Source organism: Gallus gallus, chromosome 14 (genome assembly GCF_016699485.2).
Source record: "Gallus gallus isolate bGalGal1 chromosome 14, bGalGal1.mat.broiler.GRCg7b, whole genome shotgun sequence".
Lineage (NCBI taxonomy): Eukaryota > Metazoa > Chordata > Aves > Galliformes > Phasianidae > Gallus > Gallus gallus.
The window spans coordinates 798,816-818,260 of record NC_052545.1 but is presented as its reverse complement, the minus strand read 5'-3'; the positions used below and the strand labels follow the sequence as shown (position 1 = coordinate 818,260).

Below are 19,445 nucleotides of genomic sequence, written 5' to 3'. Positions count from 1 at the left end.
TGTGAGACACCTTTTTCTCCTACACTACCAGAATTTTTTTATCTTCTGTCTGTATTGGAAAAGGAAAGTGAGTGGTAACTTGGGCTGGTCCTTTCTTTGTCTTCAGGAAATGCAGTTCTGAAGAATGGACTTCAGAGCTGTTCTTTATTTTGGTATAGAACTGAAATTACATAGAAAAATTGCTTTGATTTTTGTTGTGGAAATATGTAGGGCACATGGAGCGAGGGCTGAAAAGCTGCTGATTATAATTTGACTTGTTAAAAGATTGGAAGGAGAAAAAATAGAAAAAAACCAGAAGAATTCTGTAGGAGTCTGAAAGGCATTAGTCAAATCTTGTAGTTTTTTTTCCTCCTTACTCGTGTGAGTCTGAGGGTATACAGGATGAACATTCAATGGTCAGTGCTTTCTGAAGTGGTTCTGGGCTCATGTATAAATGGTGATACATTATTCACCTTTACCATGGAGTTGCTAAAAAAAAAAAAAATAAAAATTCTCAGCTGAAGTTACACTTAATTGACCATCTTCTTATCTGTCATCTGGCACAGCAGATGAAATGTGTGACTGAGCCTAAGATGAAAACAATCATTTCTTTTGCCTTTTCTAGGTAACATTCAGGTTTCATGGATTGATGATACATCAGCGTTTGTATCATTGAGCCAGCCAGAACAAGTACAAATAGGTAAGTGTTTCTGAAATTACTTCAGAATTAAGATGAGACTTCAACTGCTTTAAAAATCTCTAAGCCAGCAGAGTCTGTGATTCTAATGACAAAACCACTGAGTTGCTCTAGATGCTATAGCAGCAACTTCCATAGCATGTGTTGCAGCAAAGACAGTGAGACCAAACTGGACTTAGAGATTTTTCCATGACCCTCTTGAGTACCTGAACCTTTAGGTAGAGTATAATTACTTTCCTTACCTGATGCAGTATTTTTTGGGGGGCTGTTTACTGTTATTTGGTACAAAGCAGAGCTATCAGGATTATAATCATCTGGCTTTGCCTCTAGATATCCGTAGAACAGATACAGGTTTGATGTGTTTACATTTGCTAGTGATAACTGCAGTATAAATCCTTCAGTTTTGTTGTAGAGCACCTACAAAATAAGTAAGTCTCCTAACTGGGTCTGGACTGTTAATGTGTCTACAGTTTGTTTGTTAATAATATACCATCTTTCCAGACCTTAATTTTTTTAATCTTCATTTGAACTTATGAGTTGAGCTTTGGGAAAAAAAAAAAAAAATCACGGAGCTAAGATCTGGAAAGATCTAAGATCTAAGATGCAGGAAATACACACTTTCAACTTTTTTTGAAAGTTGTTTTCTATTTACTTGTATTGCTTCTTGTTTAATTATTCAGTAGGTTTATATGTTCTGAGTTTTAGGGGGAGAGGAATTGGTTTAAAGAAAAAGATAGTCGTAACTGTATAAATATTCTTAGTGAATCCACATTTGTAATTCATATAATTAATAGATAGTAACATTGTGTTTAAGTATTGGGCAGTTATTTTAGGAAGAACCATTTCCAGTATAAGAAGCTCACTGAAAAAGAGCAAAATGTGATCTAGATATCCCAAGAACATACTGAATAAGTAATACCCTTGAGAAATTTTTATAAAGAGTTATTTGTGAATGCTTAGGAATGAGATAATCCCCTTTCATGGCGTATAGATCACTGAACATCATACTTGACTTTCAGATTATTCACTTGCTTTGCACAGGAAAAAAGAAATGGTTACAGTAATTCTGCATTCATTTTGCTTTCACATACACATCTGTTGTGTTTAAACTGTCAACAAGAAAGATGTGACATTACCATGCCAGTCAAAAGGAGCATGAGAAGGCAGTCTAAGTAGTATCCAGTACCAGGAACACAGTTCAGATTTTGATTCTTGCACCTATGGAGTGAAAGGAGATGATAGTAAATAGCCTTGTTACATGATACTTAACCCATGTAAAATAAGATCAAAGCTGAGTGGAACAATGAACAGGTGGTTAAATAAAATGCCAAAGAAGATAATAATTTGGTCAGAGCAAAAAGCAACTTGCTTGTTTTTTTTTTTTTTTGTAGTAGCAGAAAGAGTAGTTTTAGCAGCTGTGGTTTGTATAGAATGAAAGCCTGTGGTAGCAATGCTTGCATAGGTGGCAAAGAATGGGAAACGCTCTTGCTTCAGTAGTGGCAAGGTACCTGGCATTGCTATTCTGTGCTTGGATGCACACAGTAAAAAACAGAGAAATGACCAATGGCTCTGAATTTATTGGAAGTGAACCTTCCAGTTATGCAGAAAAGCAGTTTTTGCTTTTGAGATTTTCTTCATTCGTTGTTGCTGGGTCCACCAGACCTTTGTGGTTTCCATGGTCAAGGAACTACCCATAACTTATAGCTTGAGAACACTGACTGAAAATAGCCTGTTACACACGATCATTCTGGTAGCATCATCCCTTTTTATTCAGATGCTCACATGAAAGCATCCAGTGGAGAGCCACAGAGGTGAGAAAGGGCCTGGAGCATCTCCCCTATGAGGAAAGGCTGAGAAACCCGGGTCTGTTCAGCCTAGAGAAAAGAAGACTGAGAAGAGATCTGATCAATGTTTATCAATATCTAAAGGGAGGTGGGAGGCAAGTGGATGAGGCCAGGCTCTTCTTGGTGGTGGGTACCGGTAGGACCAGGAGCAATGGCCTAAAACTTGGACATAGGAAGTTCCGTACTAACGTGGGGAAGAACTTCCTTACGGTGAGGGTGATGGAGCACTGGCACAGGCTGGCCAGAGAGGTGGGGCAGTCTCCTTCTCTGGAGATATTAAAGACCCATCTGGATGCCGAGCTGTGTGACCTATTGCAGGGTCACACAGGGGTTTTAGCAGGGGTTGGACTCGATGATCTCTTGAGGTCCCTTCCAACCCCTCTGATTCTGGATTCTTTTCCTAGTCTAACAGTGAGCACTCACTGCTTTTCCGTGTCTGATTCTGTGCCCAGAAGAAATCTGTTGCAGGCTCAGTGGGGTTAACCAGCTCAGCAGCCACTCAGAAATCACCAGAAACACCATAAAGGAGAGCATGAGAACATGTGACTTGCAAAGGAGCAAGGAATGACACTCTCCCATTTGGTAACAAGCTGTTAGTTGAAATCTAATGGCAGTGCATTCCGTTTCTTTCCCCAGAGTCTCTCACACCTGAGTAGTCTGTTCTCAATGTCCGCTGGTACTCAAAGACCTTCTTTCTTACTAGGAAGAAAGTGTTCTGTGCATTTTACGCTTTCGTATGTTAACAGATTTGAGCATACTAGTTCTACCAGCAGTTCTGTACTAGTAAGTGCTGGAAATGAGGTGTGGTGAACTTTGTACTTGTGCAGTTGGGGAATCTTGTCCGTAGCAAGAAACGGAATCTCTGGTTGTATGTTCTAGTCTTGGTCTCAAAGTAGAACTGGTGGCATACTTCACAGCACAGATAGTTTTACAGCTTTCAGCATTAGTGATGCAGTTTTAGGAGGACAGATTTGCTGTCAGGTATCTGCGGCAATATTCTCATTACTGCCTTTTCGTTTGTTTGGGATTATTTGGAATATGTCATAGATTTTGTTCTAGTTACTGAGGAATTTAAACAGTGTGCAAAGGTTAAACAGTTTGAATTCTTTCAGTATTTAAACTGCAACTTCAGAAAGTTAAAATCCTTTATAGCAATCTGTTTAGAAGTGCATGGTGTGGACAGTCTCAGTGAACTGTACCATCATTTCTGTGTTCTTTGTTGAGGGAAATTTTTTTCTCCCAGTAAATGAAATGCTAAATTAGTTACACAGCACATGCAGCGGGGCAGATGAGGTGATGATGCTGTTCTGGTGCTTTGCTGGCCTGCACGCTTGCATGGAGATGCTTGATTCCATGCCACCAACTAACCTCCATTAAAACAGCATTTGACTTCTGTTTTCTACTGTCTCTGTAAGTTATTACGTAAGCTTAGTGCAAGACCTGTGGGTACCTATGAGACAAGTCCAGGGCTTTTTTTTCTAAAAAAAAAAAAAAAAAAAAAAAAAAAAAAGTTGCAATGCAGTAAAGAAAGGAACGTAAGTGTTTTTTGCAAGTATATCTGGACTTGCAAAGGTGCTGTGTTACAGCCATGTAAATAAGTGCATTTGAGTAAAACTCCTTTAAAATATTAGAGCTAGTACTATGTAGCTTCAGGCTCCTGTCTGCAGTTTTAAGAATAATGCTAGCTACTGCAAAACTCAGAGTCTCACCTTTAAACCCTTCCTAGTTGTGCTAAATGGCAGTAAAACAGGCCCAGGCTATCAGAGCGAGGGAAGAAAGGGAAAAAGGTGCGTCAGTCTTTAGTAGATGGATTACCTGAAGCAAGGAAATAGACCCTCACCATCCAAGTGTGCTACTGTGTAGTCAGTATGCAGCTTGTGGAATTAGGTACTGAATTAAATAACAAAATGTATCTATTTTGTAACAGAAAAATGGTGTCTGATGTGATGATTTGTCCTTGTATGTTTTGTACTTGAGTCTTAAAATTTCCCTAACAAAATGTTGAGACCTGGAATGTTTTAATGCAGTAGCTTCCAGCCTGTTTAAAGTCTGGGCACCTGAGGAAGAGCAATCCAGAAGTCTGATGGATTCCCTTGGGGAGGAATCATCAGGCAGGTTGTTGAAGAGTCAGACTTCTTGAAGCACACATACTGAATGCTACGTGTACTGAATGCTGCATCTGGTACTTGCAGACTTGAGACTTCCTAATAGTGATACTTCTGAATTTTTGTAGGTGATTCTGGGATCCAATTAGGCCATGTGCTAAAGTTTTCTACCAGTTATTAAAAAATAAATATATAATAGTCTCCTGACCTCAGAGCAAATCCAGACTTTCCTTTCACGATGCCTCAGTCTAGGATTATCCTAGAGGATCTTCCATAAGACCTCATTACCTTGTTCTAGCTAACTCTTGACTATTTTATTTTTTTTATAAACAGCTTGCAGTGAGGGTTTTTTCCTCTTTAACCTTTCTTGAGGACAAGGATCCTGAGGAGCACGCTAATGAAGTGTCAGTTTATTGGGGAGGGCTGTGCAAGCCTGCAGTACTTACCTTGGCGTGGGCAAAAGGATTTGCAGTGGCACAGCTGCTATGGAAAATGGAAAATAGGCAATCTGTGCCCAAATTAGCCGTTATTTTTTACTTCCTTCAGCCACAATTGGAATATTTTTACTTGACACTATGAGAAGTAGACTTACGTGTAGTAATTCTGCTGAAAGTGAATAAAATTATTTTCAGGATAAAGCTTTGTTTTAATCCAAGCTCTAGCAAGTGGTTTGCTAAATACATCCAGCTCAACAAAATACCCACCTTGCTAGTGTGTGTTGCTGAGCAAGGCTTTAAAGTACCCTGCCTGTCTTCTGCAGGTGCATTGCCCTGCTACATTCGTGGGGCTCTAGATCTGACAACAGGGGTCTCAGATGGATTTGTTCTCTTAAAATTCCTCTGTGTTTTTTTCAGTTATTTGGTGAACTGATGTGAGCATTGGAGATAAGAATAGTTTAAAAAACAAACAAACAAAAAAAATGGATAATCAGGTCTAGATAAATTTTTGTAAATAGAGTTGAGAAAATGTCTGTATATTAATACTACGGCTGCAACCCATGCAATGAAATGTAGCCGCAAGGTGTTGGTTACCATCAGGTTTCTCACAGGAAAATTTATCTTCACTTTGTGATTTAAAAATAAGTAAATAAAAATTCTCTTCTCTTTAGTTTGATATGTTTTGTTAGAATTCACAAGACATCCAAGCAATGCTTTTCTTCCATTGGCACTGTAGAGTTAAGGTAGCTCTACTTGGTCTGGTAGCATTGTCAGCCTTCATCAAGAGAGCATCAGAGAAAATGTTTTTAAAACATATAGGGAGCTGCTTTTTAATTCAAGACCATGCAGGATTTAGTTGTCTGTGTGGTTCCTTAGAATAGTCCGCATGTCTTCACTTCAGTTGTGCTTTGCATGGAGCAATATTTTTAGCATATAACTTTTATATGCTGAATTTAACATATAATATGCTAGTTACAGTCATCATTTAACTCTTTAGAACCAGCCATATGTATATACGTATATATAAAGTGAATATGCTGCTAGAAGTATAGGTCTTATTTCAAGATAGAAGAGTTGTCTGACCAAAAATACTTATTCTCATACAGATTTTTAAAAGTGACCGTTAGGCTGCTTCATAAGGATTATCTTTTTCTTAAATGTAAGCAGGGTTTGTCAGGTAATTAAATGGAAGAGCCATAACTCTGGCTCCTGGAGTATAGTAAAACAAATAACGTGAAACATTATTTGATGAACCATGGTAACTACGTGCTTGATTTTAGCAAGTAAAAACATGCTTGAGTTTAACTAAACAAATGTTACCGTTAGGGATGTTGACTGGTAAGCAGTAACTCCAGTGAGCATTAGTAATTCACTCACCATGCCTGCACCCTAACTTCATGGGCAGTACATATTCTCCTAATTCTTACAAACGGATCCTGTGACTTCACAGTCCAGACAAATGTAAGGGGCTTGAAAGGAGGTATGTTTAACATGCCTTTAATTAGTGCAATAGTCTCATGAGGCTATTAGTCATAATTGCAGATATCTATTCTTGGGAATAGATATACAAGATATGGATGCCAGGTTTTACGTAAGTTTGAAAGACTTTGCAGCAGCAGCATCTATGTGCCATGACTTGTACTATAGGTAATTGCTTTCATAGCAGCATAGTCAATATGCAGAGTAGAAGACCTACTCTGAAAGAGGAAAAAAACAAATCCACATTTCTGAACGGTGATGTGGAAGCATGCTATCTCTTATGCATGGGTTAGAGGCAGTGCAGAATACCCTGCATTTGAGATGACGGCATTTCATAAAGAATGAGAAGGTGATAAACACATCTGAAATTTCTACAGAAGGATTGGAAGTACACAAATAAAATAAGGATTTCATCTCCACTTTACTATTACAGTATTTTAAAATGTTCTGCCTGCATACATGAAAAGGAATGTGGGGTTTTTTTGTTTTATATTTAAATGGGTTTGCTGTTTTTTAACAGTTTCTTTCAGTGACTTGAGCTAAAAAACAGTAGAAGACACCAGTTGACAGCCAGTTTAATTTGCTGATTCATCTATTCCAGCAATGGCTTTAGGCCAGAGCTTGGCTTGCAAATTAAAAGCAGCTCTGCAAAGATGCTGGGACGCAAAGGAACACTGGTGAATTCTTGCTAGGTGAAGGCAGTGACAGTTTTTTCTTTGTAGGTGATTCTAATTTTGTGCTGACTCAAATCCTTCTACCTCCAACTGGCAGTACTTTTTTTCAGTTAAGTGGAGATGGAACATTAGAAAGATAATAGGAGGCAGCAGCTGGATTCTAGTTAAGTGCTGCTTCCACCGATATCTTGGGCAACAAAAAATGCAGCTCAAATAAGCTTATGTTTCACGGCAATCAAACAGAGTTTTGGCAGAGCCTTTGCAAATGTCGTCTTTTCCTGGCAGACATGCAAAATAAACGTGCTGGGTTAAGTAATGAGACTGAAAGGGAAAAAATCCAGGAAATCTTTTCTTGCCAACAAGCAATCTGGAAACGGACTATGACTGAAGAATTGATGATTTCTAATTGAAAAGAATTAACCCTTCTTGTGTTAAGTTTCACTCAGAAGTGTTTTGAATATGTAATTCAAACATGCAGTGTGGATTTAGGAGAGTACAGCTATTGGCTTGTTCGTTTGTTTTGCCTCTAAGAATGGAACTAGATGGAAGACGTGTATATGAATAGAACGTATAGTTTGCTGCCTTCTATTCTTAAAACTAAGCTATCTCAGAAGAAGTCATGTTGTCATTGAAGTGTTCTTTTTATAACATTTCTCATCTTTCCCATAGCTGTAAATACCAGCAGATACGCTGAAAGTTACAGGATCCAGACATATGCAGAGTATGTTGAGAAAAAACATGAAGAAAAGCGAGCAAAGAGAAAATGTACAGAAGATAGTTGGAAGGAGATGGAGAGAAAACGGTTGAAAACTCAAGGTTCACCTTACATTTCCCAGAGTCGATACTACTGTATTAACAGGTGAGACTTTCTGTATTGCAGACTCCTTCTTTTCATCAAAGGTGTAGCACTTTTGAGATGGTTCATATCTGTCTTTTTTCTCTGTATATGTATTTTATTAATTTGCATATAAACCAGTAGTGGTACAGCACCTGTCACAAGATCATAGATGAAGGAATATAGGGGATTTGGTGATTAGGAAAACTTGAAATATTGTGATCCTGGGGGCAGGCCAACTCACAGCTTCTGAGCTTGATGTACCAGTACCATTTCTTAAAACCAAAATAAAAGAATTACCTGTTTCATTTTTTTCACACCTCTTCACGGCTGCTGTCATTTGGGAACTTTTTTTTTTTTTTTTTTTTTTTTTTAAATATGATTTTCCACAGTGATATTGCCACAGGGAAGGTTATAAATTACCATCTTAGGTAGTCCTGGTGGAGCTGTCCTTATGTTTCAGGAACAGGAAGGTAAATGAAGATGCTTGTATAGCCAGTCCTAGTTTTATTTCTACTGGATTAAGTGTCTCCCCTCACTGAATGCTATTACATGTATTTTGGGTGTCTCACAGATTCTAGACAAACAGTGAGTGTGGTGGCTTATGGTTTGAACCATACATAACTTTGTCTTTTAACAAATACTTCTGAAAGCAGTAAAACTGAAAGGCAGGTTTGTTTTTATCTTTCAAATTAATAGGGGAAGATCACAAATATGTAATGTGGAAAGCTGTTGAATAAATTTCAGTGAATTTTTTCCCTAATTTTTTTTGTATCTTAGTGAGTTGTCTGCCTGAACACTTCATGTCCTTTAAATTTTGAATCTGTTTCTCTTGTATTGAAAGATTCCCCAAGAAGCACCCTTGCAGTGTTATTTCTGGATGATCAACACTTTGATAACCCTGGAAAGCAGTCTTTAATTTGTTTGTAGACTGATCTTCTTTTGTAATTTATGTTCTATAAATTTCAGTTCTCATTATTCCAGGGATAAAGTGATTTGATTCTCTTCCAAATTCCCTTCCATGAAGATCTTTTGGCATGTTTTTACTTAGTTTTGTCTCTCTTTGTTACTTGATAGATTGTATTCTCTTGTCAACTTGTCTCTTGCAAATATTTCCTCTTTCCAGTGTAACCTGGCAGTTGTACCAGCTTAGGTATAACATGTAACTTCAAACCTTGTGGCTTTCAGTTCACTCAAGCTAACTGTAGATGCATTTTCTTTCTAGAGATTTATAAACACCAATATTTTTAAGATATATGTAAATATATTTATACAGTGTTATAAATGTTTATATTCGTCCACTGTATTTTTATGCATTTATATGTGTGTATATGTGCATATTTTCCCAGATTAATCTGAACCATATATAGTTAAGTACTCATTACTGTGATGAAGCTAGCAGCTGATCTCTTATAATAGCTTCATGTTACTGCATCCTTTATTTATTTATTACTTAATAAGCTTACTGCATCAGCTTCTGCCAGCAAAGGGAGCACAGCTGCAGAATAGCTGTTCTTCTCCGTGGTGGTGATATGTTCATTTAGTAGTGAAGTTGTTGGTTGTTTTTTATAAGCAAAGCTTCTGTCTTACATTAGCAAACTTAGAAGAATGTAATGTAGGTTCATTAATTCTTTCTTAACTCCAGATTTCCCCTTTCTACCATCTTCCTCCCATGGAATTCATCCTGGCAGGCTGGTGTTTAGATAGGTCAGCAGAAAGGAGAGGTTGGGGAGGGAGGGCTGGTGGTGGACTCTGCCTGTGGTGAAGACATGCACAAGCACACCTGCTATCTTCAGTGACCAACAGAAAAACTGCGTTGCCTTAACTAAGGAGATTTGCCAACTGGTGATATGTGATAGGCTTTTTTTACTGTTTTCCCTAAATTTGGCTAGTAATTTTAACTAAGAATAAAACTTTATTTTGCTGCCCAAAAATGCTTTAGACTTTGCTTAATTTTTTTTTTTTAATTGTATTGTTGCCTGAGTAGCTCTTAAATATGTGTTCTGAAGTTTGAGTGCTGTCTTTGCTAATGGCTGGTGTAAGATTGTCGCTAGATACTTTAGGTGTCCAAAAAGATGAGGATTCTGAATTGGAAAATTACTGATAGCTGGTAGTTTGGTTTTTTCCACTTTGTTCAGTTGTTTCCCAACAGACTAAGGAAATTGAGACAGACGTGTGGACGTGCTCCAAAATAGCTGGTAAAATTAGAAAACTGAACTTTGCTCTGAGTTGTGCTCTGAGTTGTATATACAACCATACTCATTTGCTACTATTGCTAAGTGGATAAATAACATTGCTGTACTTCTTGAACCTTATTTTAGGTCGAAGAAGAATAGGACACGTGGGGAAAAAATAATCAACCAAACCCACAATCTGTAGTCATATGGAGTCCACGCAGTGAATGAGTAAATGTAGGAAAAAACCTAGTAATTTAGGAGAAAGCAGGAAGTCAACCGTACTTGATTGTCTGTGTTTTGGTCTTTGTGCTGCCCGTTTTCTGGTGTGCTTTCTTTTTTTTAGTTTTGTTTTCTATTTTTGTCTGCAGGAAAAAATGTGAAGCCTGAAATTAGTTTTCATTTTGTACTTATTCCTTACAGTGAGTTTCTTTCTAAGAGCCCTTAGGATCTCTAAGTCCCGCAATCATAATTTATGGGTCATGATTGTTCTTCCCTTTGTATTTTTCAGAATGCCTTTCCCAAAAGTATAATTCTTAAACTTTTCAATTTTTTTTAATATAATAGCAGGTAGGTTGCTCCAGAAGTAATGCCTCCTATTTATGTCCACGGAAACAACAGACACACAGAGCACAACCTTGTTATTTAATAGAGGAAATTCTCACCTATGAAACATGACTTTTCAGCGTGCTGTGCCCCCTCCAAAAAATCTGCACCAGTTGAGGTGACCACTGTCACTGTCAACACTGCTGAAATGCACCATCCCCTCTTAATGCACTGACACCCACTGTTCAGTCTCCATAAATCTTCACAAGCGTCGATAAATGTCAGTGGGTGCCATTTCTTCTGCAAGGAGGAATTCAGTTCCACCCCTTTGCTCTCCCCACACTTCCATGTCAGGCACCATTCTGTCAGAGTGCCCCTCTGCTGCCATCTGTCACACACCAACAACATGCCACAGAATGCTGGTGAGCTGCCTCTGATGCCATGGGCCGATGTCATAAAACAGGAGGCATTACTTTTGGAGCAAGCCCTTGTAGTCTTTAATTTTCTAAATGCTTTGTTTTCACAAGAACTCTTTGCTCCTGTCCCACCTCCTTCCCTTTCCAAACAGCTTTTTGGTTCTCATCGTTCTACTGATGGTAGTTGTGTTGTGGTATAACTTGAAAACAAGATTTATAAGAGGTCGTTCAAGAAGGCCTGTGTGTGAACATTTGGATGAAGAGCCAGCTATTCATCAGAGTAAACAGTGTTTGTGTTCCTGAAGTGGAAGTAAGAGCATGAAGCATAATCATGTTTCATGTTTGTTTACTGCTTTTGGACATCCCAGAAAGAGACTGTTCTAAAATGTTCAGATGAAAAGGGCCCTCCACTTCAAAGCTAAAACTATACAGCTAGATCTTTCATTCCTTTAGCTGAACCTTATTGAAACCCTGTGCTTCTTTATATTAGGGACTAAAAGAAAAAATAAAACATTTTAAAGTTTTGTTCTGTAACTTAAAAATAAAAGAACTGAATATTGAATAAAAGAATAGCCATTTTGTTTTGTTATTAGTAATTGCATTCTAGTTGAATGGAAGTCTCTGTAGCGTTACCTGAGTGTACCCTGAATGAAGCAGAGCTCTAAGGGCATGTTCATGATGTTTGCTCTGCAGTAGAAATACTTGTAAAACTGCATGTAGTTTTGAGAGAGCAGGTGAACTTACTGTGTGGAAGCCTTCAATATGAAGATGAACAGCTTTAATTACGCTTGAGCTGAGTGATCTCATCAGAATAGCAGCTAAACCTGAGATATCTACATCACAAACAATAAATACCTTCATTTGCATAACATCCTACTAGATGACTTTTATGGACTTACAGTTGAGTTGCATCTTCCAGATAATGTAATTTCTTGGCTCACCACTTAATGTGGTTTATTTTACCACTTTTTTAAGCATTTAATAGATACATAGTAACTAGTACCAGTGTAATAGTTATTCTTAACTTGTTGATAACAATATTTGTTCTACATTTCAGTTTTACAGGCACCAGTATAGTGGGAAAGAGAAGTATGAGTCCTATTCAGGAAGAAACTGGTCCTGACAATTTGGAAGAGGAAGGGGTTCCAGAAGATCAGACAAACTCCTATGCGGAGTCCCCTCCAGATGTTAAGAAGAGAGCCAAAAGGTTCAAAAAAATCAAGAGCGAACAAGTTTCAGCAGGTAAAAGCAATGTTCTTGCTCATAATTTTCTGTTCTGTTTGAAACTAGGCCTGAACAGAACCAGTTTGTTGTTGAGGGTTTTTTGTTTGTCTCAAGTTTTCTGGACTTCTATGAATGTAATGCAGTAAGTCACTGTTACAACTTATTTTGTTGTAAGTTGTTTAAACTGAAAAAAATTGCATCAAACTAAGTGAAGCAGGATGTATTTGATTTCTTAGTCATTAATAGTCATTAATATAGAGCTTTGTGATTCTGTCTTTTTAGGAGGCCTCACAAGTAATTCCACTGAAATTTTTGAAGTCCCTGAAACATGGTAGGAAATAACTGCCTTAACAAGTGGAATTGATTGAAAGCAGTTGTGAGAATACACCTCCCGGAAGCCATAATTTATTTAACTAAGGTGGTGTTAACAAATCAGTATGCGTCCTGAAAACCAGTTTAATTATTTTAAACTGTTTACTGAACAATCACTGTCAATTTTACTTGTGTGTATATTAACTAGTATATGATCTTGTTGTTGATCAAGTGAAATCCTTGCTGTTATTAATGATGTTAGATTTAAGAAGCAAGACTAAATGTATTTCAGTCATCCATTTCAGCATGTTGGCTATGAAATGTACAAAAAGACCTGGCAGTCTATGATTTTGTGCTGGACTGTTTACTGTGCTTGAGGGGAGTTACCACAAATCTCCTAATCTTTAGATATTTTTTCAGGCAACATCAGTGTGCTGTCGGACCTCTTGATACAGGCAGAACTGTGGTTTCACGTATTGCTTTCTACCTGTTACTATCTGGAAATCGTTTTTTAGTTTTCCATTCTCTACTTCACCCCCAGTGCAGCCAGTCTTCATCTGAATACCAACTTTACAGATACCCTGTCTTTTCCAAAAATACAATTTATATGCTCCTTAAATATGAATTTCCTGGTGGGAGGTAGTTTTTTCTTTGTTTTCACATCTGCTGCTGTTTTCACCTTGGGTCCCTATCTATTTCCTCCCTGTTTCTTTCCCATCTTGTGGGATTTTGTTAAAAATGTTTTTTTGGTACCTGTGACAAACCTGCTATAACTGTACCAGCCCTCTATTTGTTTAAAAAAGATCTGCATTGGTAGATTTCAGAAGATGTTTGATATTTAACATTTTTGTATCATGGAAATAAAAACAAAAGATGTATTTCCATAAAATGAAAATTAAAGAAATTTTCTTAGGATGTGGTTTGCTTTTATGTATTGGCTTCTGAAATGTATTTTTTCTGCTCTTATTTTGTTCTTCATAATACTATTTTTTTAAATTATTTTTTAATCTTCGTAAAGTTTTCAGTCTATGTCTGGCAAACACCTTGTGTTTATGGACTAACTACTCTCAAGATATCTGTGAAATATAACGAAGAAAAGCCAAGTCTATTGAAAAAAGATTGCTATGCATTTCCCTTGGAAAAAAGTATGAGGGTTCTGCAAATCAGCAAGTTGAAAACCATTTCTATGGAAAAGTAGGATATTAAGAAGGTTACATCAGATTGTACTTACATCACAGTGTGAACCATTGTCACTTTAACTATGCAGTAACCTGCTTGAAGGTATGCCGAAATTTGTGGGTTTTTAAGTGACTGCAAGAACTATCTTGAATCTTCAAATTGCTTTGCAAAAGGGAAAAAGATTTAAATCCCTCAAACGTGAAATGTTTTATTTCTAATCTTGGAATACTGCTGGAAGTAGTGCACCTAAAGTTTGTTGTTATTGCTAGTTTGTTTAGTAGCAGCCATAGCATATTATTGCTCTAAAACATGGGACAGAAGACTGTTATTAGCGACACTAGGGGGAATTATCAACAGAACTCTTCTGATCCAAAGTGTATGTAGCAGCATGGGAACTTGTCTTCATTTCATTACAGTAGAGAGGCTTAAATCCTTTTCAGGTGATTATTTTTGCATGGAGAGTAGGCTGGGTGTATATTTCTCTAAGCTACGGTACCCACTATTTCCAGTGTTCTTCCCACTCTGAGTTTTGGAAAGCAGGATGTTTTTTTTTTTTTTATCTCCAGCTGTACTTAGTACCTCTTAAGAAAATAATGCTGCTTTGTTTTCTAGTGCTTGCATAGCCTTTGGTTTTATCTGATAATACCTACTTACACTAATAAAATGAGATAGGATTGGGACTATGTTATCACTACTACTAATTTTGGGTGGACAGCTGTCAGGGATAGATGCTGTTGTAAAGAGGAAACGACCCCCCTGGTGTTGCATCAGAACTTGTTATGCTGTGGCTTTCATGCACCTCACTATAAATCCAAGCACTAATTCTAGCGGAGGACGAAAGCAGCTTCCTAAATGTGATCCACATTTGTTTCCTGATGTAAGTTTAAAATACGTGCCTACAGTTTGCACCTTTACAGCTTTTATCGCCAGAAAACAAAGCTGTCATCACTAGTCTCTGTGGCCACAACGTCTCTCAAGCTTTGTTCTCTGGGCTGCGTGCTGTCTGTGATGGGAGGGGTCGGGTACGCGGGGTTGGGGTGGCTGTGTGGGGGTGCTGGGGCAGCAGTAAGGCGTGGAGAGGCTGTTTGGGCCTGGTAAAGTCAGATTCATCTACCATACTTGGATAGAAATACTTTTTTTTTGTTTTTCTCTCTTCATTCCATTTTTTTTTTTTTTTTCAGGGCAAGTGAGAAGCAAACCCCATGGATATTGTTTAATTTTGATGCTTTTTTTTGTTTTCTGTTTGAAGAAACAGCAATGGCTGTACCTGGCTCTGTGTGCTGCACAGTTGCCCTAATCAAGGCCAGAACAACTTCAGGCAGGAGGAGGCCTCCACAGGTGCTTGGCGTGTGTGGCCTCAAGGCGCCTGGCCTACAGCTTCCCTCAGGGCAGGGGTGCCCTCAGCCCTGTGGGTCGGCGGTGGATGCAGGAGCAGCACTGCTCAGCTGGCTGTGTGGAACCAGGACAAGGTGAGTGCACAGCAGCCATAACTGGGCTGGTTTTTCTGTTCTTCAGTTGCATAAAATAGCCAGTGTTACCTTGCTGATGGTTGTGCTGAAGTGAAAGGTTTTCTTCAGCAGATGGCAGGCACTGCAGTGGAGCTGTGGTGCTCCGTGCTTGTGGTAAGGTGAGGAGTGGCGGTTCCTCACTGCTGGCGATGGGGATGGGGCACAGTGGGAGTGGCAGGGTGTGGCTCTCAGGTGTTACCTACAGCTAGCATTGGTGGAAGCAGAGAAATTCTATTGGGAAAATGAGGGAATTTTGTGAGTAAAAGATGAGAACTGGGGAGTTAGACCTGAACATGAGAAGTAAGGAAAACCTCTCTACAGGGAAATAAGGCAGGAGGGCTGAAATCCTGCTGCTGTGGAGAGGTTGGAATGTGTTTATTTGACTGAAACTTGACAGTGACCAATTATCAATAACATTTGAGCACTTCATTGTTTGAATTGAAAGCAATGTTAGAATGGTACATATGTGAATGTGGGTGAGAAGAGGGGCAGGTGAGTGGATGAGGCCTGAGGGAGAAGGAGTATCTCAAGTAACCCTAACGTTTCTGGGAGTGCAGCAGCCTATGTTTGTGCTCAGCTGTGAGCTCGTTTTGGGGTAAAAATGAAATGCTTCAGATGATATAGATGGAAGACTAAATTGTTTATCCATCCAGTAGAGAAAGGAAGAGAGAGGTAGAAAGCTAAAACTTAGTGATTCTTGAAGAAAGTGGAGGTGTTAACCCCTTTGTTTCTTTAAACCTTTGAGTTGTGTCGTGTTGCTTAGAAGATGTCTGGTCTCCCCGATGTACTCTGTGTCTTTAAATTGTAATAAATGTGACACAGATAAAAATGTTCTCTGAACTTCAGCTATGGGGCATATATGAGAGTACTCTTGGTAATCGAATTCTTGGCTTCTAAGTCTGTAGGCTATTGCCAGATGAGCAGGTGTGCACAGTGAGGAGGATTCCTTAAGATTCTCCACAGTACGCTAGTACATAAATATGCAATTGCTTGTCTATGTGGTGCTGTTGTGGCTTTGAACGCAAACTGACTAACGCCTGGTGAGTAACTTCCCCTGTGTGTTTTACTGAAATAGTGCCTCACCATAGCAGATTCAGGAGCTGGTGGGCTCGGTTGGGATTTATAGGGTAATTAAGATGTTCTTTTTTTGCTTTAATAGATGTACATAAAATTCCTTTTAAAAATAAATAGCCATGAACATTACAGCAGATTATGGGTGGGTCACAGCTCAAAACAAACTCATATGGGATGAGTTATTCATAAATATGATGCAGGAAACATTTAATGAAATGGAAAAGTTAGACTTCTCTATTGTTATAATCATGTCTTAAAAATGTCTCTGTACTTGAGAGCAATTTCCTGGTTAATGACTAGAATCACCCTGTGTGATCTGATTGCTGTTAGAATGTAATTGAATGTGAAAATTTGGAGGTTCTGACTGTGGCCTTTCATCCTAATTTATGATCTGCTTACAACCCATCAAATGATAGACAAGGCAACTATTTTCAAGGTGATTACTTCAAATTCTGCCTTTGAGACTGGCAGTTCCACTTACAAGCCTTAAAGACACCATTCTCTCTTACTGAAGTGAGAAATGCTCTTTTTGTTTGATTCTAAAGTCTTTGTAAAGACTTCTCTCTCAGTAATAAGTTCATATGTATGTGCATATATATGTTTTAAACTTACGGCTTGAATATCTTTTTGAAATTTGATTTTATGCTTAGAATGTACAAGGAAGACTCGACATGTTTACTCATGTAAACAGTTCTCTAATTACTTTGTAATTAGAAGTTAGATGTCTTTGTTAAGGGCTGCTGCTTATGTCTGAAGAATAAGTCTGCTCCAAGCACGTCTGGTATGAGTGTGAGTGAATATGCCATTTCAGAGTGTGTTGGAGTAATTTGCCACATTTCTTATACATGTTATTCTTCATTTTGCAAACAATTACGCAATGTTGTAAATTTCTTCCCAACAAAATGGGGGGGCCAATTTTACATTTCAACCTCCCTTTCTAGTTTTCTTATGTACTAGATAATTTCAGTTATGGTATTCTTTATTTTACCTTTGAGAAGCTGCCAGTTACCAGTAGAAAGTTTTTTCTGCAGTGGCATAGGACTGCTGAGAACAGAAACAGTAATTAATTGCCTGGTCTTACCCAGAGCGCAGTTTTCAATTGATGCACTGTTACAATGAGATAGTTTATCAAAGAACTTCACCTCAGTGTTAGCAGAGTCTCTCAAGTGCAGACCAGTAACTCTTCCTGCAGGACTGTAGCACACTACCAGGGCTGCTCTGAAAGTAATGCCTTCCATTTTATGGTGCAGTCTGATATGTTTTGATGAATGCACAAACTTTTAGCCAGGTCTATTTTTACGAGTACATGGCTGATTTATTTTTGTGTATATGGTATAACAGCCTGAGGGACAATATATTGACAAAATTCTTACTTTTCTCAAGTTTATGCAGAGTTCCCGACTTGAAGGCTGAAAAGCCTCGTTTTTCTTTTTAGTAATTCTGTTTACACAAAGATAGCAGTAGCAGTGAAACATTGGTTAGCTGTAACAGTGTACCTGTGTACACTTAATATTTCCTAAATAAAACTAAAAATAGTTGTGCAAATAAGAATTCATATAGGGAGTGTTCAGTCATGCTCAGGAAATGTCAAGATTAAAAGTGAGAATAGATCAGAAAATGAAAGATGAAGGTGTTTTCATGTTTTGTTGATACTGTATTAATGCTGCCTGTGGAGCACCCAGCTGGAGCACAAGAAGTTGTAACCTACAGTGGAGCAGGATCATGGCTGCTGTTTCAGTGTTGTCTTGTGCTTTTGGTCAGACTTAGAGCTACTCCCATTTTCAGTGAGAACTTGAGCAGCTGACTTAATCTTTTCACTGTAGCCTGTGAAAATGAGCACTATTTTCTTACCAAGCAGTCCCACTCAGTTTGCAGCTTGCATATTTTTTTGAGACAGCTGGAATTTTCTGTACGTGCTCTTAAGTCTCTCCATGTTGTGCTTGCTTTTTCTGTTCAGATAATTGCTCAGGGTGTTACCAGATTTTGGACAGAGAGGCATCACTTCAATGCCTGGATGTCTCATTCCAGACAGCTGGAGCAGTCTTCTCTTAACACAGTGTCATTCTGTTTGGTTGGTTGGTTTTCTTTAGACCTGGTTGTATTGCAAGGCCTGTTCTAAAAGCACCCACAAAACTGTTTTGTCTATCTCTAAATTTTTTTGATGTCTGCTCCTGAGTGGATGTCTGATAGTGGTGGGGGGAATAAGGCCAAACCTTGGCATGTCAGTGCTGTTAGAATGCAAACAGTCCATGATGGTTTTGGTCTGATGGGGAAGAGGCAGAAACCTGTGGGCAGAGCTAGCAGGAGGCTGGGCCTCACCTCGTGCTTGGAGCAAGGCAAGTGCTACCAGTGCGACCTCACACTCGGAAAACTTTGTTTTGTTTTGTTTTTTTTAAATAATACTAAACTTGATTTGCATTTTAGATACTTAGACTTGTGTATGACATAACAGCTTTCCAGTTTTGTCTATGGAGAAGTGAATTGCATTAAAACTTTACATTGTCTACCCTAGGAAAAACAGAAAGGTGATAATGTTTACTGTAGTGATGTGTAAATACAGAAGTGTTAGCCGATGAGAAAAAATCGCTATGCTGTCATTAGCTTTTGCATTTTTCCATTGCTGCTTTTGCTCTGTATGCTGTGAACCTGACAGACATAAGTGCTTACCCCATAGTTTAGAAGAGCCTTGCTGACTTCTATCCACACTTGAAATAAAAAAACCCTTGGCCACAGTTTTCAAACCTTGCAGTGCAAGTTAGCTACAGTGACAAACTGATACAGTGCTGCCGTATTCCAGTCTTTTCTCTGTGTGGAAAATAAATCAGCATGAATGATCATAAGAACAAATCCAAGCTATGCCACTGATCCCTCTGGGTGGGTGGATCCATCTTAGCGTGCTCTGACTGGCTTTTAGGTAACTGAAATTAGTACTGGAAACTGGAATGGAAAAAATGGCTAATAT

At 38.4% G+C, this 19,445-nt stretch overlaps 1 protein-coding gene across 5 annotated transcripts in view; it reads left to right on the top strand.

The window, feature by feature from the left end:
* PARN (poly(A)-specific ribonuclease) overlaps positions 1-14,579 on the top strand; it is a 35,602-nt gene extending 21,023 nt beyond the window's left edge. For all 5 annotated transcript variants that reach the window (NM_001396919.1, NM_001396921.1, NM_001396920.1 and 2 more), the window contains 4 exons: positions 605-679; positions 7,885-8,074; positions 12,244-12,428; positions 12,693-14,579. In NM_001396919.1, the coding sequence (NP_001383848.1) occupies positions 605-679; positions 7,885-8,074; positions 12,244-12,428; positions 12,693-12,745 (503 nt within the window). In that variant the 3' untranslated portion in view covers positions 12,746-14,579. The remainder of the gene's footprint in view (positions 1-604; positions 680-7,884; positions 8,075-12,243; positions 12,429-12,692) is intronic.
* Positions 14,580-19,445: the final 4,866 nt, after the last annotated feature.